The sequence below is a fragment of the Thermobia domestica genome, chromosome 8, assembly GCF_964235325.1.
Source record: "Thermobia domestica chromosome 8, izTheDome1.hap1.1, whole genome shotgun sequence".
NCBI classification, from domain to species: domain Eukaryota; kingdom Metazoa; phylum Arthropoda; class Insecta; order Zygentoma; family Lepismatidae; genus Thermobia; species Thermobia domestica.
Window position 1 is genome coordinate 283,083,823 of NC_137461.1, and position 27,104 is coordinate 283,110,926.

General features: G+C 35.6%; 1 protein-coding gene across 1 annotated transcript in view; it reads left to right on the plus strand.

Annotated features, from left to right (window-relative positions):
- Nucleotides 1-6,840: 6,840 nt before the first annotated feature.
- LOC145692594 (uncharacterized) overlaps nucleotides 6,841-27,104 on the plus strand; it is a 138,165-nt gene continuing 117,901 nt past the window's right edge. Inside the window, exon 1 of the mRNA XM_081767915.1 lies at nucleotides 6,841-7,035. Within this exon, the coding sequence (XP_081624041.1) occupies nucleotides 6,942-7,035 (94 nt within the window). The 5' untranslated portion in view covers nucleotides 6,841-6,941. The remainder of the gene's footprint in view (nucleotides 7,036-27,104) is intronic.

Here is a 27,104-nt window from a genome sequence, read left to right on the forward strand (position 1 = left end):
CTCTTCTGTTCATACGTGCTAAGACACAAGATTAACAAATAAAGAAAATAGATGGAAGCACTGGTATCTGTGTAACTGTTGTCAGATGATTCACAGGCTTGTAAATGATTGATTGATTGATTTTTACGTCCCGTTCAGCAGCGAGGCTATATGAGACGTAGACCTATTGATTAACGTGGAATCCGAACCACATGAGCTCCCGCCGGGAATCGAACCCGGGTTTCCCGCGCCAAGGGCGCGTACGCTAACCGCTTAGCCACGGAGGAGCTGCTTGTAAATGATTACAGAAAGCATAGAATATTATTAGTTACTCGCCATAAACGCGAAATTTATTTCGAAAGGCTTTGCTCATACCAAACAATAAAAACAATGCAAATAATCACATCCAGTAAGGATGTATTTTTGATATACTGTGAAGGTGATGTGCTTGGTGTTGAATTGACATACAAGTAACACACTAAAGTGGTAGTCATTTTGTGTTATTTCAGCACCTCGTTTCTTGCTATGTACAATTTTTCCGATTTCGGCATCTCGTAACTTTGAAACAACGCGTTTTTCGCCCTATGTTCACAGGGACTTTTTTTTATTATTATTCTTTAGGTGTGAGGATTTCACCAGTGGATTTTGACTAGATAATAAATAAATAAATAACCGGTGTATATATAAGTGAAACATTATGTGGAAAAGATGCAAAACTTGATCTTTATTGTTTAAATGAAATTGGTGTAACATTCGCTATTAATTCTTCATTCATGGATATTCCTTCACGTATTACTATACAAAAAATATAAATGAAACACACTCAGGACTTAATATAGGCCAACAGTGGAATAAATTGTTACAAAAGCTTAAAGTATAAAATGTGAATATATATATTGATTGTTGTACATGTTATGTATGTGTTTATGTGTGCATATTTAGGTGTAATAGTGTTTATATGTTTGTGTGTGTGTGTGTGTGTGTGTGTGTGTAATTCTTTACTTAATTGTTTAACTTAATTAATACGTTCTATGTTCTATAGGTTTCTAAATAATAATAAATGATCTATGTTTTACGTTGATGTTTTGTTTATTTTAAAATTGAATGTATGTAGATCATTGTAGATCATTTTATGTTTACTACAATTAAACCAAATAATCAAACGAGCACTCGCCAGCATCGATGTTCCTAGCATCATTGAGCCACAAGGATTATATCGAAATGATGGTAAAAGACCGGACGGAGTAACTTTAATCCCTTGGAAAATGGGCCAGAGTCTTGTATGGGATGTAACATGTGTTGATACTTTCGCTCCTTCATACATAAAACTAACCTGTGAGGAAGCAGGAAATGCAGCAGAAGCAGCCGTTAAACGTAAACATACAAAATACTCCAGACTGAAAGATCATCTTTTTGTTGCCTTGGCTACAGAAACGATGGGGGTTTTTAGCAAAGAAGCCAGTGAATTTTTGAATGAGTTAGGATCAACTTTAATTAAGAAGTCAGGCGACCTAAGAAGCAAACACTATTTAATACAACGAATAAGCCTAGGAATACAGAGAGGAAATGCAGTCAGCATTTTAAAATCCTTTCCATCAGCACAAGAGCTGGATGAAATTTTTTACTTAAAATAAGTAGTATAAACATGGTGATGGACAGCGATTTGCTTTCTAAGTTTATTTAGTAAATCTGTTCTATTTCCCTTTATATTTCTTCGCTAGCATTATATTCTTATTTCAATTTTTTATCACTAATTCCAAAAAGATTTGCCTAAGATATTGAACTTAGACGGACTTCTTTCTTTCTTTTCTTTTTTTCTTTTCTTTTTTTTTAATTTATAGTGCTAAACTGTGGTCTCCTGTTCTGTGTTCTGGTAACATTGAATGTGTTTCTCGTTGTCGAAAATGGAGTGTTAGGTGTAGAAGTGTGTGATGAAATAGATTTTTTTTTTGTTGTATAATTAAGTTTGTAATTATAAACTTAATTAATTGTTAGTTTAAATTAGTTAAGATAGTCATTTTGTGTAATTTGCAACAATAGAATGCATCTATATACAAATTTTCAAATAAGTATAATTGATAGGGATTTGCTGCTGCCAGCAGCCAATCAGAAGAAAGATATCTTAGCTGTTGTATGTATATACGATTGTACAGTTATCCTGTATCACATATTGTCTGATGAAGCCAAAGAGTTAGTTGGCGAAACTGTAACACGTGTTGAATTTTAATGAAAATATATAGTTTTGCTCAGAAAATAATTAGTTTATATTTAATTATAACAAAGCAAAGCTTCTACTTATGGAAAATAAAACGATCTTAGCTCAAAACATTCATTTATGTTCGTCAGGGAATTTTCGCAAAATCACGGGTGCTAACCTCAGAAAACAAAATTATCAATTATTTTCGTCTTTAAAATTGTCGTATATTTAAAAAAAAAATAATCCTACTGTCTTGATCAAACCTCTTGACGTTTAAGGCGGGGCCTCTTTTTTAGAATATCCAATGAGAGTCAAGCGAGATTGTCTAATAGTCGATGCTTGAGATAAACATTATTTGGACTCAAAAACATTTCATATAATGTTAGTGTATGTTTAGGAAAAAAGAAAATCATTTTAAATAATTAGGGGAGAAAAGCATGATTCTACGCACAGTGGTTCGTTATTTTATTATAAGATTGTTTCTTCAAACACAAGTCAATCCAAACCAGTGATTATTCTTTCACCTTCTCGGTTTGAAGTTTTACTTTGTTCTCCTATCTGTGTTCCACGAAAGAAACGTTTCACATTATTCTTGTTCACGAAAGGAAACGGAATCTGGCAACGTCGCTCTGAAGCGCCATTGGCCTTAGCCAAACGTCAAGTGGTTTGAGCCGAACAGTACATTCGTTATGCCCATAATAACAAGAAACAAGTAAAATACCGGTACTAGTAATAACACCAGTAATCAGGGGTTACGTTTAGAGTTGCCCCTCCGGCTTTTATAAAAATCAGGAAAATTGACAGGAGAAATGAGATAAGAAATGATAATTTGAAGTTTTTATTTGATGTTTAGGAATGTACGTTCGGCAGGAGAGTTATGTTTAATACGAGAAAACATATGTGGAAGTTGGTACTATTTGCCGGATGCGGAAGCAATCGCGGAAGGTTTCAGCAGCATGGTAGTTGTAAAATATGGCGAACAGGTGTAACGGATGCGCAAAAATAATGAAGAAAACCTTTTAAATTTTTGTGAAGCCCACGTAATACTGAAGTTAAGTGAAATGTAACAATTTTTAATACTTTAAGCACTGTTTTTTGTATGTTGCAAAGTCCAAGGGCACCTTCAGACTGGAGGGGCAACTCTGAAGTAAAGCCGTAATCAGTGTCGTATTTAAAGGGGGCTTCCAGGTTTAAGTCCTCCCCCCTCCCCCCCGAAATTTTATTAACTATATTAAAGTAAATGAAATACCTTGCAGAATTTTCACATTTCCAGGAATAAAGTTACCAAAGCTCCCCTCCCCTCCCGAAACAAACTTGTAAATGCGCTACTGCCACTAATATGTAATGAACTTATCTATTAATCTTTAAGTTTCGAACTTCAAATCGGCGTGACTATAAACACCATTTTTGTTTAATACTTATTAATGCTACTCAGAACAATCACATTATTTCCTCACCCACGTGAACATTGTTGCATTTAAAGAACGGATCCAGGATTGCCATTTGCTTATTGTCAAATCGTTATTGATTTAGGAATAATGTAAGTAAAAAGGCCAATAGTCACCGCAAGAAACAAACCTTATCTCTAGGAAGTGCTTTCGAAAAATATCGTCTTCATCGTCAGGCAAGGAATTCAAAAAGGATTTAAACCATAAAAAGAATTTTAAAAATGTACGAAGTAAAAATCTTCTTGTCACTATAATTAGACATATGTTAATAGTAATTCACTTGTCACTGTTCACTGTTTTTATTATTATTATTATTATTATTATCTTCCAGACGGCGAAAATGAGTAGCTAAAGCACTGCTCCAAATGGCATTTATGTCACCTTCATCTGAATTGAGTACCGGTTTCTCCTTATGAATGTAATAAGCTTCTTTAATTTTGCGTTCAGTTGCTGTTTTTGCTTTTTCGATCAAACATAATTTAACAACTTTGTGGTTATTTTCTTTGAGATGTGATGTCAATCCAGATAACTATTGTAAGCTACGAGAATTGGACGTGAGAATGTGCTCCTCGTCCTAGTGCAGATATTTAGAAACGATGAAGGTGGTATGTTAACGGACAAAGTTGTGAAAATCAATTTTCCCATCATATTCAATTTGTTACATAACACCTTTATCCTCCAAACGCTTGAATTGTAGGGAAATCACATTTTGGGAATCAAATAGCAAGATGAAAGTGACATGTTAACGTTATCTTAGAGTTGAACTACCCTCAAATTATACATAACTTTTATGAATCTTTCGAAGTTCCTTCTTTCTTTTTCTTTTTAGTTTTTCAGTGTAATAGATACCTTTCCTGTTCTGAAAGAAGTAGAGTTTATTATATGAAACCTAAAATATTAAAACATAAACGCTTTCCTTAAAACTGATTGTTTCAATGACCTTTTTCATCTGAAGCAGCAGTGGGTCTGATCCAACCGAACCGTATCGTTCATGTCCCAATAGTGCACAGTGTCAAGGATTGGTTTATTTTTGTATCTTTTATACACTATAAATATGAATGAGGTGCAAGACTACCGACATATGCGAGCTAAACCAAGGTTTGAGAAAAATTCAACTTTCGCCTAGTAAGAAAATTAGCTCTGTGTCACCGTTTTGATTGACGTTTGCATAGCTAGGAGGTATAAGGCTAATCTTGAATAGGCGAAACTTGAAGCACCGGACCATAAGCTCAAAAAAAAAAGAAAAAGAAAAAAAGAAAGAAAGAAAGAATAAGCAGAAGCAGTTCTTGCAGAGCTGAACAGTTCTCTGCGGCACTATATGAACCAAATTGGAAGTAATGTCATGAATAATAATGTAAAATATACAACTTCGATATCAAATGTCACTGTTAGTTTCTTCGGCTTGTAGGTATGTTTAATTTACATGTGATTTCGTGATAATCCAAACTTTCAACATACGAGTATCAGTCTCCGAGATTTTCGTAAATAACTATAAAGATGATCCTAAATCTTCCAAATAAGTAAAGATAGCGGTCATTAATGTTCATAATTGACTTTTTGAGAACGTGATGGCCCTAATTAGCGTATCACATGACTACCTTTCCATTTAAAAAATATCATAAATTTCAAGATGGCGGCGGAGGTTCGTGATGTACTCTGCCCATTCTTCTTTTGACAATATATGAAACTACAACCGTTTGCATTGTCTATCTTTCACTAATTTTACGATTCAACAGTTTATTTAATGTATCTCTATAACATAGCATACCCCTTCTCCCACCAACTTTAACCCCCTCCCGTCCTTTTTATGGCGCTCAGCCGCTATAACTTTGTATATGCACGTATTTTCACATCCTGAATCAAATCATCCACCCTTTACTTGTCAGTGACGTATTTAGTGGGGCTATCAGGCTCAAGTTACCTGAAATAAATTTGTTAGGTTTTTTTTTTTTTTTTTTTTTTTTTTTGCATTTCACGTACAACAATAATCCTTCTTACCATTTCTAAGAATTTCATTGACTTTAACTTTTCTTATTCTCTTTGTTCAGTAATAATAGGCTACTGTATTGTCAAACATCTTTCCATCTAAGAACTGTGTTCTTTTTTTTTTCTTTTTTTTTCTTTCGTCCATTCTACTCTTCTGTTTCTTTTTCTTAGTTGTTACTTTTTTTGTTTCTCCTGTCATACTTTCGACCGTTGTTAGTTGTGATTCAAGTTGCCCGTCGTCAATAACACCAAACTAAGTATCTATCTTAATATAGGCCCTAATCACCATAGTGTTCACAAAGAGTAGTTTTAAAAAAATGTAATGTTATAAAATTTGTTGTGAAAAAAATTATGTAACTACAAAATGTTTCATGTTGTTTATTAAAATATATTGTAATAATATTAATATCCTTCTATTGTTCATAACTGTTTTATTCTTTGATTATTTCATTCAAATTTCGCCTTTTCCTTTAAATGACTTACATTTCTTTTCCTTACCGTGGGATCTGCAAATAATTTTAAACGACAGGCTGCTTATTTTCCTAAAATGTGCCACCACCTAATTCTATATCTCCCCCGCCCCCTCGCGCATTTTTCTTGATAATTTAAGTATTACCTTACCTTTCAGTTATTTCTGCCCCTCTCTATTCTCAGTCAATGTTTTCATTCGTCATACCTGGTAGTGTCATTATACAAACATTAAAGGAAGGAAAATGAACTTTGTTAAATTTTGTCGGCACCCAACAGGAAAAATATAAGTTCTTATTCACATGTTGTGCATAGTCCCCCCCCCCGGGAAGAAAATCCTAAATACGTCACTGCCAAATCTTAACTTCTTTTTTGTCGTTTACATTTGAATCAGGTCAATATATATAGCTAGTAGTATAACTGTTTATAAGGATCAAAAATTGGCGCCAGTACCTAAAAATAGTTTCTAAAAGATCAAGCCATGTTTACATTAAGGTAAAACAAGAGAAAACGGTTGATCACTTCCGTCAATGGAAGAACACTGTAATCGGAAGGAAGTGTGTCTCCATCAGAACAGGTCATACACAGAGACGTGTTCTTCCACCCAAGTTTGGCCTCAGGCACACCGATCGTCCAAACCATCACGTTTCTAAGTATCTCTTTTTTTTTTTTAATATGAAAGAAAGCCTGATCCACTTTCACCTATTTAGATGTAATGTCTAAGATCTGGACTCTGCACGATGTGTTCAGGAAATTGAAGAATTAAGTATTTTGTTAGTGAAGGAAAAGGACAGATACCAAACGCTCTGTGTATAAGAGAGTGAAACCGTAGGAGTTTATGTAACTGAAGAATCAAGATCAAAATGTGGATCGAAAAGTTTATTCTAATATTGTTTCCGGTGATTGGGATTGTACTTACCAAGAAGTTCCCGGATACCAAACTATTAAGGCAATCACGTAAGTAAATAAGGTGAATTTTCTGTAGAAACTCAAATTATAAGCAGTGGTGTAATTCTAAATTTTTAACAATCGGTTCCGTATATATATGCGTTTCAAATATAAATAACCCTCACCACTACACTTATGTGATCCCCATTCTCACCCCTCATATCTGAGCATTTGACATTAAGATATAAACGCTTACACCTTGTTCTGAGAGATCATATGTTTAACCCTGTAGCTGTAAGCATTTCTGAAAACAAAAATAGTCAAACTAAAATTTACTATTTCTGAGTATACTGTAACTGGGTAAAATTATCTATTACGTGTAGGTGTAACAAATGGTTCTGGGAGCTCGAAATGTTTTAACAACCGGTTTTAGCGAACCGGTGCGAACCGACTGAATAGCACCACTGATTGTAAGCCCAACGTTGGCAAATGCTTGGCAAATGGTTACATATTTTTTAATTGCAAAAGTAAACTTGAAAAATAATTTGGTTCAACGTAATTTTTATTTTACGTTGTCCACACGACATTTATCCAACAGTTTCGGCCTCGCAATTTTACTTGTATCGTTAAGGGGTAAGGGTACGTTGGCAAGTGATCGGCAAAACATCCAATCGCAATGCAAAGGCCAACGTTGGCAATTGGCTAATCAATCCTCTCCAGCTGTTGTCTCTGTTCTCTGTAGACCTCATGCCGTAGAGCCTTCCGTAAAACAATGCAAAATTTATAATTACTGTTTTTTTTTTTTTTTTTTTTTTGCGTTGGGTTGCGATCCGCTGATTTTGCAAGGATGATATGGAATAATGGGTGAGAACTAAAAAATCTTAATTTTGTATAATTCCATTTGAATCAAGTAAATTTTGATTTTTGTTTTCTCTTCTTTTTGCCCATAATATATTTTTGAAAGAAGTACACACCTTTGATCTCTGATTTAGAGATAATGTTGTCTACGGAACAAAAAAAAAAAAAAAAAACTTTTAAAATTCGAACCAAGACTATTGATTTCACGAGCGACGTGAGCAACATTAGTTCACCAAAGTCTCAAACACTGTTTTATTGTTACATAACTCGCTGTATAAAAATACAAATTATATGAACATAATAAGGAGAATCCAGGAACGTTTTACAAAATACATTTCAATAACAAACTAATTTAAATCAGGGACGTCATTTGGGGAAAGCATGGGAGCAATAGCCCGCCCCTCCCTGAGTTTAAGAAACGTATGTTTTTTTTAATATATTGTTTACTATAGTGCTGCCAAAATGTCTTGAGCCGTGGCAAAAATGCAAACTAAGCTCACACCCTCGGCACACCCACGCGTTGAGCCAATAAGGATTCAGCTGTTGCTAAGCGACAGAGCCGTGCAACTGTCTACACCAAAGGGAGTGGAATTCCTTGAGCTGATAGCAGCGCTTGAAACAGAAGACTAGATGTCAAGTTAATGTGGTATATCTATAATGTACTATAAAAAAAAACCGTGAAACTCTTACATTGGTAAACAATCTTTCTGCTGCCCCCCGTCCGCCGGCAAAGTTTAAAATGACGCTACTGGTTTAAATGTTATATCAGACACATCGTGGAAACTCTCATGATGAGGATGGATTCTGATAAATTCTAGAGAAAATTAAGAAAAATATTAGAGCATCAATTTTGTCCAAAAATTTACAAGTCGAAAGGAGAAAATTCCCTAGACGAGATTAGAGAATCTTGATAACACGATAAGATTATTTCTCGTCTCGTCTAGTCTCGTGTTGTGAGAGCAGTTAGCACGAATGTTCAACGATGGATCTCATTCCATGCGAGTTTATGGCGAACAATACAGAGTGGCCCAAAAGTAGATATAACGTCCCGTGTGTTTTATACGGAGTGTTTCCAAAGAACACCGACAATGTTTGGGAGGTGATTCTTGACATCAAGATAAGACGAAAAGTATAGACCAACCTGCTTACACAAATGCTTCTTTTCGCAGTTATAGGCTGCCAAAAACATGAAAAAATGAAATTTAAAGGCCCATAGCTCCGAAACTATAGAACCTACCGTAATCGGGTCAAGACTTCACTTAGGAACTAATATGTGGGCTATCCAAAAATACATGTTTTAGAATCATAAGGTACTCATGCAACAATTTTTGCAGAGGGAGTTTGGCTACGATCTTATAACTTGAAGTACTCACAAACCACCTCTATAAAAATTGTTACGGCAGGATTCTGAAACATGAATATTTGGAAAGGGCACATACTACTTCGTAAATAAAGTCTTGACCCGACTACTGTAGGTCCCATAGTTTCGGAGCTATGCACCTTTAAAGTTCATTTTCACATGTTTTTGGCAGCCTATAACTCCGAAAGGAAGCATTTCTGCACCCAGGTTGGTCTATACTTTTCGTCTTATCTTGATGTCAGGAATCACCTCCCAAACATTGTCAGTGTTGTTTTGAAACACCCTGTATATGTAAGTCTGTATACCTACTTTTGGGCCACTCTGTATAGTATCTGTATAATTTTAGGGATATTCTCACAATCTCTTTGTAACAATTCATTCATAATCATTAACTTTCGAAGTTCATCTCCCTCCTCTAACCTCTAGGACATAATCTGTGTGTTATAACGACTAATACCTAATTATTCACTGATATTCCAGTAACAATTCATTGGTCGACTTGATTGATTGTTTTTGAACGATAAAAGTAGGTGTTGATCTTCAGGTTATTGATAGCAGAAGAGGCAATGTAATGTAAATTCAACTCATCAATGTATATTAAAAACTTTTAAAATTAAAAATTAAAAAAAAAGACTGAGGTTCCGTAAACGCACTTTCAAAAAAGTAAAATCTAAAAATAAAAGTAAAAATGTCAAAATACAAAAACAAAATAATTAACTTATAAGGGTAAAAAGCCAAAAACAGGTTATTTAAAGTAAACAAATAATAAATAAAGGCTCGATCATTGAATCAGTGAGAACGGGCATCACAAGTCAACCTTTAAATTCAGTAGCGTATTTATGATTTTGTTTCGGGGGGCTTTGCTAACTTTCGGGGGAGTGGGGGTGGCTTAGGCTGAAAATGTGAAAATTCTGCAAGATATTTCATATACTTCACTATAGTAAGTAAGATTTCGGGGGGTGGTCTTAAGCCCGGAAGCCAACCCCTTAAATATGTCACTGTTTAAATTAAATCCTTTCACTATTGACCTCAGCCTACACCATTAAACTTTCCTATAAATACTTCATTAATTATGCTAAGAAGCAACACATAAATAGTTCGTGCATGGAGGTCTTCCTGCATGACAAGTATAAATTATTAAAATTTATAATTTCTGTATTTATTATTTTATAACCTTCTTCTCTATGTAACTTATTTCAATAATAATCAAAATGCATCTATAATAATATTATCTTTCTACCAAAAATAAACAATAAACAATGTCCTATAATAATTTATTTAAATTATTAACAAATCTCTCTATTTTAAAGTTACAAAATAGATTGTCTCACATTCGAATCTTATGACGAATTATTCTGACTTAATTTTTAATCTCACTTTCATTGGTCCAATGAAAGAATACAGCGAGTTAAATGTTTCCAGCAGTCAAACTGAAGTTGCTGTTTACCAAAAATATTCCAAGCTACCACTAAATATAATGTCCACCTGTATGGATCTTTGCACGATACTGCAGCAGACTTCTTTGCATCTGTACCACAGTTCTATTGTTTTCCATGCTTTCTAGAGCCAATTTATCATACGAACTTGACATGATTAAAGGTGTCGTTTAGAAGTCCAAAATACAGTAACCCATTGGACCCCCTAACGGGAAAATTCTTGAACAAATAACATGCAAATTAGCAGAAGTTGCAGTGTTTCTTCCTGAGATATTTTTGGGGGCCACTGGCCCCCGAAACTCTGAAAGTCCCCCCAGAGAAAACGAAAATAATATTTCTATAATACAATACAATGTATATATTGTATGATAGACTCTATAACACTACTACAATATTCTCTAATAGACTCTTCTGTAATACTTCTATAATTTATAATAATAAATTGAATAGTACCTTGTGAAAATATGTACCCCTCCAAATATTAAGTGTGCCCCGGAACATTTTTTTTGAAAGAAGCACGGTACGTAGCGTGGGTACAACATTAGCTATGTTTCGGATGTGTGATTTGGAGATTTCTCCCAGTGCAGTTGTACACAATGGGGTCATATTCATCCCTGTCAACTGGGGATAGTACATGTTCTTGGTAATATGCAGTATTCATCTTTACTTTTTTTTAACTTTGTGAATCTTGAGTTTCCCTTCGTAGCAAAAGTAAGTTAATAATGCAAACTAAGGATGCGTTAAAATATCAAATACTATTTTCGACACAGTGGACACATATCTAGGATCAATATTAACAGATCAAAACTATATCTACAAAGAAATTAAATGTCAACTAAAAGTAGGTAATTCATGTTAATATTCGCTTGAAATATTTTATCGTTGCGAATTCTGTCGAGGAATTGAAGTTTAAAATATGTAAAAACGACAATCATGGCTGTTATGCTATATGGTTGCGAAACATGCTCGCTTACTCTGAGAGAAGAACGAAGAGTGAATATATTTAAGAATATTCCATCATGTATATAAGGTTACTCAATTCATAGCATTTGGGGGCCGGTGGATCAGCGATAGAGTCCTTACCTCTAGTTCAATCCCCGGCGAAGTAAATTTGTGGTGGTCAATATCGTGTCCGTGTTTCTCTTCGTGATATTCATGTTTCTTACTACACTCTCATTCGACCAATTCTTCCAACATTATTCACTCGTCTTAGTCAGGGCCGGATTAAGGGAGGGGCTTATGGGGGCTACAGCCCCGGGCCTTCAGGTGAACAGAAGTCTCCACTCTGATCAACAACTCAGTTGAATATCTGAAAAGAATTATGAAGATACAATCATCATCATGAAATAAAATATGACCAAAAATATGAAACATATTCCCTTAACTTTCATATTTTCTTTGTTTCACAGAAATGCAATAGGTGAAGTCAGCAGGGGCCACATATTTTTTCTAGTCCTGGGCCTCCAGAGGGGTTAACCCACCCTTGGTCTTAGTCATCCGTTCCCCTTAGCCTAAAGGACACAATCGTGAGACGTTACACTGAAAGACTTCACTTTATTTTCGTTTCAACTCATAATACCAGCTAATTGATAATACGTAATTATACTGTTGTTACACCTTCAACTGTTGAAAATTATGAATAAGGCTACGAGTAATTTCAGATAATAAAATGTACGTAGATCGAACATAAAATTTTAAAATATAGAGTAAGTCAAACTGATTTTCCCGATTTCTTTTTTCTTTTTTTCTTTAAATAATACTATTTAAACCAAGGATCTTATAAAATAGAGGATCTGCCCTTACAACAAAATCTTGAAGGCATACGTCACAATTTCGCCACCCCTACTCTGCCCACTCCGCCCAATAGGATCGCAATGTTTTGAGCCAACAATCATGGCAGAAACGAAAGTAGCCAATCAGACTATGGCAGAAACGAGAGTAGCCAATCAGACGTACCGATGGTCGTTTGCATTTTGGTTTCACCGATTTAATAGGATGAAGATACATATGGGCAGATCCTCTATTTTATCCTTGATTTAAACAGATATTACACACACTGGTTGAAAGACTCAAAAAGATTTTTTTTTAACATTATAAATGTTCAATATGCGATTCAAGAGTTACACGACACACATCTAACATTATTCTATAATCACTAGGGTAACCAATTTTATGCTTTACACAGCTGTATATTATGCTTTATTTTTCCTTACATCATGCTTTATTATGCTTTTTCCTAAATTATGCCTTAATATGCTGTTCCTTGAATTATACTTCATTTGTGAGCATTTCTATTAAAAATGTATATGAAACTATTAATTCTTCCCACTAAAATTACGAGGGAGGGCTGTTAAGTTCTCGGCCCGACCCAGAAGGACTTCAGCTGCAGACATGAAAGTGTGAGGCTATTCAACATAGTCCCCTCGAAGGTCAACACACTTGGCACTTCGATGCTGCAACTTCTCCAACCCCTCAAAAAAAAAAAAAAAAAAAAAAGATTTCCCAAGGTTTGCAAAAAACTGTTCCGCAGCTGTTATCACCTCTTCATCACTGTGAAATTTCTGTCCTTTCAGTGCTGTTTTGAGTTTTGGAAACAGATAATAATCAGAAAGGGGCAAGATCTAGCGAGTAAGGTGGGTGGTCAATGCACTGAAACCCTAGGTCCCTCAGAAAATCCATTGTTCTGCCAGCCTTGTGGACGGGAGTGTTGTCCTGCAAGAACAAGACACCTCGTGTCAACTTTCCCCGTCGCTTTTCTTTAATAGCGTCCTTTACCTTAGCCAGCAGACTGCAGTAATACTCTGCAGTTATGATTTGGCCCTTTGGAAGGTAGTCTGAGAGCAAAACACCATCCTTATCCCAGAATATTGAAGCAAGCACCTTCCCTGCGGACTTTTGTGCTTTGAATTTTTTGGGCCTTGGAGATCCTGAGTGGCGCCACTCGCATGACTGCTGTTTGGTTTCCGGATCAAAGAAATGCAACCACGTTTCATCCTGGGTAACAAGCCGATTCAAAAAAAATGTCCTCGGAGTTCGCAAAATGCCGTAAAATGACCTGCGATGATCTCACACGTTCGCGTTTTTGATCCGCGTTCAAACATTTCGGAATCCATTTCGCAGAAAGCTTGTGCATGTTTTACGTTCTTTGGATATGTGCACTTTGTCAGCTTTCTCCTGAAGCGAAATCCGTCTGTTGCTCAAAATCAGATCATGAATCTGATCCACTTTTTCAGGAGTTGACACTGACAGTGGAATGCCACACCTGTCACCATCTTCTGTTGAAAATTCACCACACTTGAAGTTCGCACACTTCACAGTGGAGTATGAAGGGCACTGTCCACCCAATATGTCTAGCATGCAACCATGGATTTCCTTGGGCAACTTCTGTTGCAGGAAGAAGAACTTCATTACACCTCGCAACTCCTCTTTGGTGAATTTGACATCTGGCTCCGCTATGGTTCATTCAATTACCTGTAAAATATAAACCGTTCATAGTAGAATCGTGAAATTTAGTACTTAAACATATAAAAGATCAACATTTCACATGACATCAATTACATCAGGGTTGTACATTCGGAAGGGGGCCGGGCCGAGAACTTATCAGCCGACCAAGAAACATATTAGCTGCACAGTAGACTCCCCATATTTAGAGAATTCAGGATAAAGAGTACAAAGTAGATTACTATCTTGTACTTTGAAATATTCAGTTGAACATTATCTTACTCTCTGAGAGTGCATAAACTCTTGATTTTTGGCATCTTGGAATAAGCACAACCAGCCTTGCCTGCCTTTTAACAAACAAACAAACAAACAAACAAAATAAGTCCTGAGCGGAAGGTGCGAAGACAGGAGGAATTCGAACTTTCCAATGTTACGCGTAATGGAAATTGGTAATTGATTTCCATTCTTTGCAGCATTAATAACAGCCTTTGTTGATCATTTTTTTTCTTTGGTACAAAATACATTAACATATCTTTCTTTGGTGTAGATATATACAGGTTCTGGAATAAAAAGCATTAAGTATTATGTTTTATGCTTTATTTCTGAACATTATGCTTTATTATACTTACAAAATTAGCAAATTTAGATATGTAAAGTGGTAAAAATCACAGATCTGTACCAATCATAGGTGAAAAATTCCATTATGCTGCTACTGCTTTTTATGCTTTATGGTTGTCCTACTAATCAAGTTCCTATCAAACTCTTCATAACTTGTCAGGGTCGATTTCGGCCAAAGATGCTGTATGCGTACACACAATTCTACTACAGTCGTAGCAAGTGGCCGCACAAATATTCTAAACTTTCTAGAAATATTGTTGAACTAGCACAATGGGCTTAGTCCAGTGGCGGATCCAGGGGGGCGATCGGGGCAATCGCCTCCGCCCCCGAGAAAATGAAACTTTCTTATTTTATATATCTAAATAAAACCCATCCCAGAGTTTAAAGCTCTTAAAAGTAGCTCTAACTAGCAGTATGACATGACAACCCACCGCCTCCCCCAGAAGTCGGCCCTGGATCCGCCCCTGACTTAGTCGCGTGAAAACCAAGCATACAGAATGCTTTCTGCAGACCTGTAGAGATCATATTGTTCACTTCGACTAAACTGCCTCCTGGTGGATGTCTATGTCACTATACCTCTAAACTAACTCTATGGCCTATGGAACCTCTATGGTTCAATGCCACGTTCACAAAAGCCCTCTGTTAACTTCTATCCTTAGCCAACTGGATCCAGTTTCTACTTTGTATTTCTATTTCTGCGAGATCCATTTTAATATTGTCCTTCCATCTGCGCCTAGGTCTCCCTAATGGTCGCTTTCCGATTGGTCTTCCAGTCAAGACTTTGAAAGCGTTTCTACTTTCTTCCATTCTAGCTACATGACCTGCCCCCCTAATCCTCCTAGACTTGACGACCTTAACAATGTTGGGTAAATCATATAAATTATGTAGTTCCTCGTTATGAAGTTTCCGCCATTCCCCATCCCCGTTCCTCTTGGGTCCGAATATTCGTCTTAGGATCTTGTTCTCAAATACTTTCAGTCTATGTTCTTCCCTCAGAATAAGCGACCATATTTCACAACCATACAGAACAACAGGCATGATTATCGTTATATATTTTAAGCTTCAAATTCCTTGATAGAATTCGCGACGACAAGAGATTTTGAACTGAACAATAACAGGAATTCCATGACTTTAATCTACATTTAATTTCTTCGTGAATATGATTTTCGTCTGTTAATATTGATCCTAGATATTTGAAAGTATCCACTTTATCAAAAGTATTATTTGATATAACGCATCCATGATTTGCCGTATTATTGTCCCAACCCACTTCCATGTATTTAGTTTTCTCAGCATTTAGCCTACTTCTAAACCCATGTCCCTGCAACCGTTTAATAAGACCTCTGCATTTCTTTCTATTGTTTTCCTGTCATCCCCTATTAAATTTACATCATCAGCGTACACCATAACTTGGTGAACACCGTTCAAATTTAGGTCCTGTTCACTACACCTCTACAATAGAAAAAGAAAAATCTTCTTGAGATTATATTCCAGACAGAAATTATATTGGCAAGAAAAGCTCATTTTTGTTCGAATAATAAACGAACGAAATCTGGAACATTATTTTGATTCACCCTATATACCTAGGTACTATAGTTCGCTTGTGACTACATGATTAGTCTGTGGACCCGGGTTCAATTCCCTTAGCGGGAGCTTATTTGGTTCTTATTCCATGTTAATCAGTAGATCCAAGTCTAATATAACATCACGGTACGTTAAACTCACAATCAACTCAATCAATTCAAGATTAACCTGTGCGTCATTAGAGCGAAAGACCCACTTTTGATTTCCGGTGGGTACATAAGGTTCAGCTCTCACATTAAGTTGTTAATCTACGTCTCGTGTAGCCTTGGTGCTAATTCCAATTCATCCAACCAACCTAGATACAAGTTTGTGTCTAGATACAGCACCTACTTACGAAGGATTATAGCTTGGTACCAGTGTTTCTCAATCTTGATTATTAATATATATCGCTCATTATAGTCCTTCATTTTAAGAATTGAAATAAAAACTGACATTAGTACATTTATTTATTTATTTATTTATTTATTTAAGAAGAAGAACACAACAAGTTATTCTACCCAATTACAGTGTTCATATCAGAGTTACATAGAATATCTATAATATATTTGCGAAATCTATTCTGACTCATACCGTATATATCCATAACTTTTTTACGTTTAATCAGTTTGTTGTACACTGCACCCATCCTCCACGTTGGTGACTGTTTTGTTGCATCTGTTCGAGATTTCTTACAATAAAAGAAATTCCCATTGCCCACACGTATGTTTCCATTGGGTACCCTTACATGAAAGGCAGAGACCAAATCCTTACTATTTAATTTATTATTTAATATTTTGTACAAGTATATCATGTCATTTAACACTCTTCTGTGATTGAGAGACATTGTGTTAAAATTTTCATTAAGAGAAGTACTACTTTCATATGTGGGGAAGATGGCTGTTCTCTTGTACACCAGAAACCGCAGAAATTTATTTTGAACTCTTTCTATTCTAATAGAATCTTTCTTCGTGTGGGGATCCCATATAATAGACGCATATTCTAATTTTGTTCTAACAAATGAAAAATATAATTTCAGTAAAACATTCGACTTATTAAATTCCCTTCCCATTCTCAAAATGAATCCAAGATTTCTGTTTGCGTCATTTACAATTTGATTTATATGATGCTCAAACGATAGTTTGTTATCATATATTACACCCAAATCATTGACAGTTTGTTCCCCCTTTAACTCTTTACCATCTATCTTATATTGAAATTTAACAACATTCCGTTTCTTAGTGAAGGACACGGTTTTGCATTTATCTGAATTTATGTTTAACAAGTTGCTCTTGCACCATTCATTTACTCTGTCTAGATCCTCCTGCAAACTGACACAGTCCTGTGCTGTTGTAATTCTTCTATATAATTTTAGATCGTCTGCATAGAGTAGTTTATGTGATGTTTTAATACAATTAGGAAGGTCATTAATGAATATTATAAAAAGTAACGGCTCTAAATTAGATCTTTGTGGGACTCCAGAAAATTGAATGTATTCAAATGATCTCCAGGATTTATAAACCACATATTGTTTTCTGTCCATCAAATATGACTTCATAAGAGAAATTAACTCGGGGGGTTGCTAACTTTCGGGGGGCTTTGCCTGAAAATATGAAAATTCTGCAAGATACTTCATATACTTTACTATAGTAAGTAAGATTTCGGGGGGCTGAGGCCCGGAAGCCCCCTCCCCCGTAAATACGCCACTGCAGAGGAATATATTTTCTCGAGTCTTTTAGGTTTCTGTGAGCGGAAAACAAGTTTTATTCCAGTGTCGCAACAAACCTCGTAAAAACATGTTAAAACATAGATTAGTGTTTCGGGTTGGATTGCCTTAAAAAAATTAGTAAAGATTTAATTTTTAGGTCTGAAGTGGCTTTCAGCAGAGAGGCTGTGTGAGACTTGGGCCTCAACTTAACATGGATTCCGAACCACATGAGCTCCTACCAAGAATCGAACTAGGGTGTCTCACGCCAAAGGGGCATACGCTAAAAACTTAGCCATGAGGGAGCTCAGAATTAGTAATGATAACGTTGTGCATAACAAGCATTAGAAAATTCGGTGTAACAACTTTCGGTGCAACAGTATTTACTTTTAATAGACTTGAAATTTAATAGACCATTTTAGAATATTCGAGTAGCTACAATCTCCACAAGAATAACTAAGCCCTCACTTTGTATTCTAATAACGTAAGATTTAGAAGCAATACAAAGGTGTTTAGGGATGGGCAAGAGTCGAGCTAAAATTCGACTCGACTCGAAACTCAACTCGAATTCGAGTCAAGTTTCGAGCCTAGTCGAAAATAATTTTCTCGAGTTGAGTTTCATAAATGGCTCGCTCGTTCAACTCGTTTTAACTCGTTTTGAAGTCATGGTCTGATTAAGCTGAAAAGCGAAAGCCATGAGAAATGTAAACAGTAATGTGGAATACTTTTTGTGTTGCTCACGAGAGGAGACACTATTCGCATCTTGTATCGTCTCGATAACGAGACGACAATGGATTTTTATAACGAGACAGCCTCAAATGTCATGAGCAACAATGTAAGTATGTACTGTAGTTCTTACAATCATGACAGACCTACTCTGTCGAATTTTTGAGCCCAAGCACAAGCCCAACTCGGGTAGTGATGTCAACCGCTCGGCTCGGTTCAACTGGGCGAACAGCACGAGCCGGTACGGTTGAGATGAGCCATCGGCTTAAGTCAATTGAACTAATAACCGGCTTGAGCCGGCTCGGTTGGGATGAGTCATTGACTTGGTTCAACTGAGCCCATGGCTTGAGTCACCTCGGTTGGGATAAGCCACCGACTCTGCTCAGTGAGCCATCGATTCGAGCTGGCTCGGTTGAAACAAGTCGATCAACTCAATCAGGTCGACCCATTGATTCCACTCAACTGAGACGATGGCTTGAGCCGGCTCGATTGGTTGAGGTGTTGGCTCGGCTCACTTCTCGGTTCGGTTCGATAATGAATGAGCTAGAGCCAAGCCGCTCGAGCCGTTGACCAAGCCGAGCAGTTTTGAACATGTTTGGCCGGTGCCCTATAACTTGTAAAACATTTTGGCTCGATCCCAAGTACATGCTGCTCCGGAACTCAAACCCAGAACTTCGTAAACGGGGTCCTTGCCTTCTGAAGACTTCTTGACTACCGAGGTCGGCAGTCAACTAGCTTTTAGTATTCAGATCTTTCATGCTTGTGTTGTTGTGTTAATAATAATAATAATAATAATAATAATAATAATAATAATAATAATAATAATAATAATAATAATAATAATAATAAGTAGTAGTAGTAGTAGTAGTAGTATCATTGATAATTATACTTTTTCTGTAGGATACTTGAAGAGAGTACTTGAAAGTACACACAGGATTTGGCTCGACTCGACTCGAAACTCGATCAGAGTTCGAGTCAAGTTCTCGAGTCGAGCTCAAAGATGTCTGTTTCGAATCGAGTCGAGTTTCAAAGAAAACTCTTTCGAAAATACTCGTGCCCATCCCTAAAGGCGTTTTGTAACATACTGGTTTTGTTCCTCGATACAAAAACATCATATACAGTCTTGTTCTTTAAAAAAATATTGGGTACCTGCTTCAGTCTAGAAGACCCTATTCACTCAACCATAATTTATTTATAATCTATATAGAAAATTTAGAGACTTAGATTAAAATCTTAACTGGCCGAAAGAAATTTCAGATTTGTTTGGTTTATTTTAATCTATTAATACGTTAATTTGATACGAAACTGACATTTAATAACCATATAGAGAACATAGTTAACGAATCTCTCAAGACGTTAGGGTTCATAATTAGAACTGGAAAGGAATTTAACAATAGTACTACACTAACAAAAATGTATTATGCCTATGTCCGATCAAAACTGGAATATGCTGCTGTGATTTGGAACCCATCACAACAGCAATACAGACACCAACTGGAAAAGGTCCAATCTAAATTTATCAAATACTTGACGTACAAGACAACTGGAATCTATCCATATTATGAAAATTATCTAACATTAATAGACAACTTCTGTATCCCTACACTTGAACAACGGCGAAATGTAACAGATTTGATTTTTCTTCATAAAATAGTACAAAACGAATTTAATTGTACGGATCTCATATCAACATTAAATTTTCATGTCCCGACACTTAAAACTCGTGTTAATAACTCTGGTCTGTTTTATTGCAAAATAAGCAAGGATCAACGTATTATTGAAATCACCAATTTGGAGAATGTGTTCTGCTTATAACAAAATATGTATCAAACACAAAGAAATTGACATCTGCAATATGAACTCTATGTTTAAGAAAACTGTTGTAAATGTATTATGTAATACACCAACACTATAATTGGGTTTATGCCTGTTGTGTTGATGGCAAATAAATAAATAAATAAATAAATAAATAAGAAGAATGCTGGACCTTTCCATGAAGTAGGCCTCAGTAGTGGTACCGTTGCTATTGCGTGCACATCTGGTGCTCGTTATCCAAGGTTTGATTCCCACTGGAAGTGCATTACAAAAATTTTAGCACATTTTAGCGGTTCGAAGTTCAATTTAAACTGTACATCCACGTTTTATGTATACTCATCTCCAAATTGATTGTCGCATATCTATAACTGTCTTCTTGTAAGAATATAATTTGATAATGATTTTACAGGGTACTTTTAATACTGATACTATGTGTATAATCGGAAAATGTATATTTGTGGTAAATTTCATAGGAAAAGAATTATAAATACGAAAATTAGAATGAGTAAAACAAAATGTTGCTAAATGAACTAGAAAGTTTTATTTTCGTTTTGTTGTTCTTATTTACTGCTCTTTTGACATGAAATTTGTCACAGACAGTTCTTTGGTGATTATACACATAATAACATTATAAGAAATACCGGGTAAATCAATTGTCAAATTATATTCCTACATCAACATATTTATAGACATGCGACAATAATTTTGGACATGAGTGTACATCCACGTGGCTGGTAAATATTGAGTCTGCACTTCGAATAAGCAAGGACTTTTGTAAGAGGCGTCAGTACCCAAACTTCTAACAAGACTCTACGTATATTTACTTTGATATGTCCAGATTTCTTCAAAATGTGGCTTTCATGCAGATATTAAAGAATACATAAGTTCTTCGAAAATACTTCAGCTAATATAAAAAGAGTATTTTACTGTATGGACCATAAACATGGACATTATGTAAAAGTGATGAAAAACAAATGGAAGCTTTCGAAATGTGAGTGTGGAGAAGAAGATAGAATTAGCTAGGTGAAGAGGAAAAATTAATGAGAGGGTGTTAGAAATATGGAGAGAGAGAGAAGAACAATTATATATATTACTAAGAAGAAGAAGAAGAAGAGAAACTGGTTGGGACATTGGCTATGAAAGAGCTGTATCCTGAGGAACGTGCTGGAGAGTATGAGGGCAGTAAACAGAAGGCGGGTGCGAAGAAAATTACAATTAATGGACAATATCAAAACAAAAAAAAATTGTTCATAAAAACGAAGAGATTAGTTGAATACGTGGAGCATGAAAGCTTTTTACTTCCAAGCTTGTTAAGTGACCTGACAATAATGGCGGAATACCTATAATAATAATAATAATAATAATAATAATAATAATAATAATAATAATAATAATAATAATAATAATAATAATAATAATAATAATAATAATAATAATAATAACATAAAACTTACTATATGGTTTGGTGTGAAGTTTAGGTTATATTTTTTTATATATATAAACAGTGGCAAAAAATCATAGCTTATGTTGCAGAATACTGTACATCTTTATAGAGTCCAAACGTTTAATTTTTGTTTGTTTGTTTTCTGTTGTTGTTCTGTGATCATAAGGACATAGAAATAACCAAACAAATGATCAGTAGAACCCAAGTTAATTAGTTTGATGTATCTTAATTTATGTTGAAAGAAAAGCAAGGATAGAAATGGAAATTATAGATGTTTTGAAATAGATGGAATAGATGAAAAGTATGTTTTAGATTTGATTGGATATGAGTTTTGGGTCCCTTTCAGTACCAAGGATATATGCAACGTGTACCTATATAGCTTAACGTAGGATCAAAACCACATGAGCCCGAGGTTGGTCTATACTTATTGTCTTGTGTTGGTGTCAGGAATCACATCCCAAACGCTTTCTGTGTTGTTTTGAAACACCCTGTATATCTGAGACTAACTGCCCCCACAGTAGTTCTGTCTATGAGACTAGAAATTTGGTATTGTTTTTAAAACGAGGCTAGAGCCAAGAGGCTAAGTACATTTTTTAATTCAGCACGAGACGAGAAACTCGACAATTCTTATCTCGTTACAAGAATCGAGTCAAGACCAGAAATTCGAGTCTCGTGGACAATACCAGTTCAGCCAAGTTTTAAATTTCAAACATTGTTTCAGTGTTACATAATTAATAGCGTGAAAAACTATTAATTTATAAACTAATTGTACGCACACAATGATCAACGCAAATCATTACGCAATAGATAAACCCTAATAATAAATATGGTTTAAACAACTTTCGTGGACCTCTATGGCATTCAAGGATTCTGATAACTTCTAGCTGAAACTAAGAAAAATCATAAATTTTATACAGAAATTTACAAAACAAGACGAGAAAACTTTTTTTTCTAGCCGAAGGGCCGCCGTGGCTCAGTGGTAGAGCGTTCACCTCTGGTGCTGGAGGTCCCGGGTTCGATCCCAGCCCCCGCCAAGTGAACTTTGTGGTGGACAAACATCGTGTGCGTGGGTTTTCTCAGGGTTCTCCCGTTTCCTCCCACTTTCATTCCACCATTTCATTCATTTCTCATAATCACCGTCTCCTTTAGCCTAACCGGCATAATCGTGGGACGTAAAACTCAAAGATTTCATTTATATGTTTTTTATTTCTAGCCTCATCTCGTCTCGTGCGTAACCCACTCTCCAGGCGTCGAAGGCGTGATTAGGCATACTACTTGGCCTCGAACAGTATTGAATCCGTAGCTATGACTGGATGAATGTTTTTGGTTAAATTAAGGCTCAGCTAGGGTTACCATTTTTCATTAATTGTGGAAATAATGTCAGCATTTTGAAGTTAAAATTTCGTCCGTATACATTTTAAATTTCTCTAATTTGTCTCCATTTTCTATACTCAAGTGTATAACTAACTCCTACTAACTAACTCTATGGCTTATGGAACTCGGAGATTCAATGCCGCGTTCACAAAAGCTCTCCACTGACTTCTATCCTTAGCTAACTGCATCCAGTTTCTACTTTGTATTCCTATTTCTGCGAGATCCATCTTAATATTGTCCTCGCTTCTGCGCCTAGGTCTTCCTAATAGTCGTTTTTCGATTGGTCTTCCAGTCAAAACTTTGAAAGCGTTTCTACTTTCTTCCATTCTAGCTACATGACCCGCCCACCTAAGCCTCCTAGACTTGACGACCCTAATAATTATGTAGTTCCTCGTTATGAAGTTTAAACTGAAGTGTATTGACAACTTAATTTCAGACATTTTACCCGTAAAGCTGTGTTTGGCTACTTATATTCAAAGAAAGAACTGTCGAATAAAGATGAAACCAACTGAAAAATGTGAGTAAGTAAAATTAACGTGATGTTTTGGAAGAACTCCTGGTTAATATTCTTCATATATTTCAATATACAGGGTGTACCTGAAAGACGTGCACGTACTTCGGGAGGTGATTCGTAACATCAAAAGAAGAAAAAATAGTCCTGTTGCATGTTGTCGAATTCCGCGTCATGTACGAGTGACAGGGGTGCCAATTTCTAATCACAACTTGAATCCTGATAATGTGCACAGCGTACAGGAGTTTGTTCACCTACCGGAGTTTGTGCACATGTTTCTGTTCCGTTCCAATTGTCACGATTGGAGTTTCGATTCCAAGTTGGCACCCCTGTCACTCTTACACGACGCGGAATTCCACAACATGCAACAGGAGTTTTTTGTTTTGTTTTGATGTAACGGTTCACGTCCCAAAGATTGTGTATATCTTTCAGGTTTACCCTGTATTTTTCATAATTTTTTAAAAGCAAATTTGAAAGGAAAAGATTTAGCCAGATGGAAGTTTGTTCCCATTTTGGCCTTTCATAATGTGGTAACCCTAGGTTTAGCATCACTTTCACCACCAAGACTGTATGAGGCATGGTCCTATAGCTTGAAGTGGAATCCAAACCATTGCTAGGGTATGTACCCGGCGCTGAGTACCGGAACCTAAGATAAAATGTTTGAATGCAAGCACAGAAATTATGGGAGATAAACATTAAGCTACAAAGCACCTTACGTGTTCGTTCGTTGGTGATGAGCCCTATACTCCATTTTATGACAATGATGCTACAACTGTCCATCCTATAGGGTGTTAATGAGCTCAATGTCGTAAATTTAGGAGGTGCTTTCTAATATCAAATGAAAGAAAAAGTGTAATAGCATGTGTCGAAAAACGCCTCCATTGAGAGATGTAAACCATCGAAAATACGAAACAACACCTTTTGAAACTTCAAAATTACTGAAAAAAAAAAAACGCTGTTCAAGGAATCACATAGGAACTAATATGCGTTCTTTCTACTGTAAATATCCAGGTATCATAATTCTCTGCACTAACAGCAAGTACTCAAATGGTAGTTAAAAGCATATCTCCGTACCACAACTTACTTTATAGCAGCGTTTCCCAAGCTTTTTCAACTTGCGGCACACTAAGGATGTAACTTGAATCCTCACGGCACACTCATAGATATTATTATTATCATTATTATTATTATTATTATTATTATTATTATTATTATTATTATTATTATTATTATTATTATTATTATTATTATTTGCAAATATAAAATACCATGGTATGTTTTTTTCTGTGATTACTGATCTCCTCACAGAGATGAAAGCTCGATCCTGGTTTTCCCCTATACTAATTCATTGTGCTTATTTTTTATTCTAATTTTAAAATAGAAAACAATTGCAATGAAATATAGGACTCAGATTTTTAAAAATACGCTTTCTTTTTCGAAAACTGTATCCAACCTTTCACTAAGAACGAAGATCACTAAATAACGAACAAACAAATTCATGTCTTGTACTTTTAATTTTGCTGTTTTAACCAAATCCGGTGCATATTATTGCAATCACACAGCTTGCGATGCGTCGAAGTCAAAACACACCTGTTGAACAAAGTGTTGTACTGACATTCACGTGTGAAAGAGTGTTCTATAAATGTTCACTTGACGCGTACCCTACAAGTGCTTCCATTTTTCGGTGTTGGTATGACTCTCAATTGAAGCATAACATAGCAGCTAAACGTGGAAATGTGTACAAGCGGAAATACTGTCTGCTACATAGTAATAGCCTAGATGTAGAATAATATATTACACTTACAGTAATTTTTCCATGGTAGAAATTCATAGTAATGTGAAATACAAAAATGTACCATTCTTTCCCTATGTCTTGCGATTTGGTTGCTATAGAATTAATAATTTTGTTTCGATTTCCTCGCGGCATCCCAGCGGTCTATTCGCGGCACACCAGTGTGCCGCGGCACACCGGTTGAGAAACACTGTTTTAGAGGATTCGTTACGCCAGACAAGGCCGGCTCTACCATATGTGCAACACGTGCATTTACACGGATCAGCAAATTTCAAGGAGCGGCAAAATCTGTCATAATTGTCTTATTTAAAATAAATATTTCTTGTAGAAAACAGAATTCATGATGATGCCACGGTAGTTAAATTTACTAAGCTGACCCATTTGAATATTTCATTCATAAATCATGTTTAGTTCGCATTAGTTTGTCACATGTACAGTGCTAAAAGCAAGAAATGGTAAACAGTACTTGATTGTTGTGAAATACAAAAACTCAATTCTCGAACAGTAGCAAACACCTGTTCCATTTAGTTATCATAGTTTTGATACGAAACCTTGTCATGTGTTGTCAAGTTCGTTATCATTCAAGGTGGAAACGTGTTTTTTTAAATATATATATATATATATATATATATATATATATATATATATATATATATATATATATATATATATATATATATATATATATTTAATATATATAAATATACTATATATTTTAACAGATATAAAATGAAAATCAAGAAATAAAGATAAAAACTATTGGAATTACGAACTGATATATTGAGATTGAAGTTCGATATTGAATTCTATAAAGTTGTTTACCGTCTTTCCTCTCAGGTGTGTTTGTTTTATCTTCCACAAACGTGATAGATTATTGTTTAAAGGAAAAATAGACACAATGAGATTGTATTTGTAGTGTTTATGCCATTCTGAGTGCGAGTGCAATTTCCCCGCTCTTCGTTGTTCATGATCGGGTAGCATCTTAAAATCATTGCTTTTAAGATTTATTATTTCTCGAGAAAGGTGGCAGAAAATTATATCATTGTATGGGGCGGCAAATTGCCTAAGGCCGGCCCTGTATGGCACTGAGCCCATTAACACTCAATATATACCTCCGAAGGTCTAAGTTCGAACATACCGTATATTTCTGTTTCCTCTAAAATTACTTACTGGCAACACTGTTTCTCGTGGATGAGAAACGAGAGTCGTTATTACGATTCAACAGTGAAAGGTGCCGAACAACTTTCACTTTCAACGATAAGTTGCAAGGCAAGTTAACGTCTTATGGTGTAATATCAGTAGTAACAACAAGGGTATTAACGTACTCCTCGACGCACTTCGGGAAATGTAGGTAAAGAGGTAACAAGTGCTGTTATGTTTCCGTACTTTGCAATCACAACATCAGTTACTAAAATGGCCGAGGGTTAAGGAGGCGAGCAATAACGTTATTCTTTTGCCTCTTAGCAGCGAAGTTTTAAGAGCATGAAAGGAAAAAGAA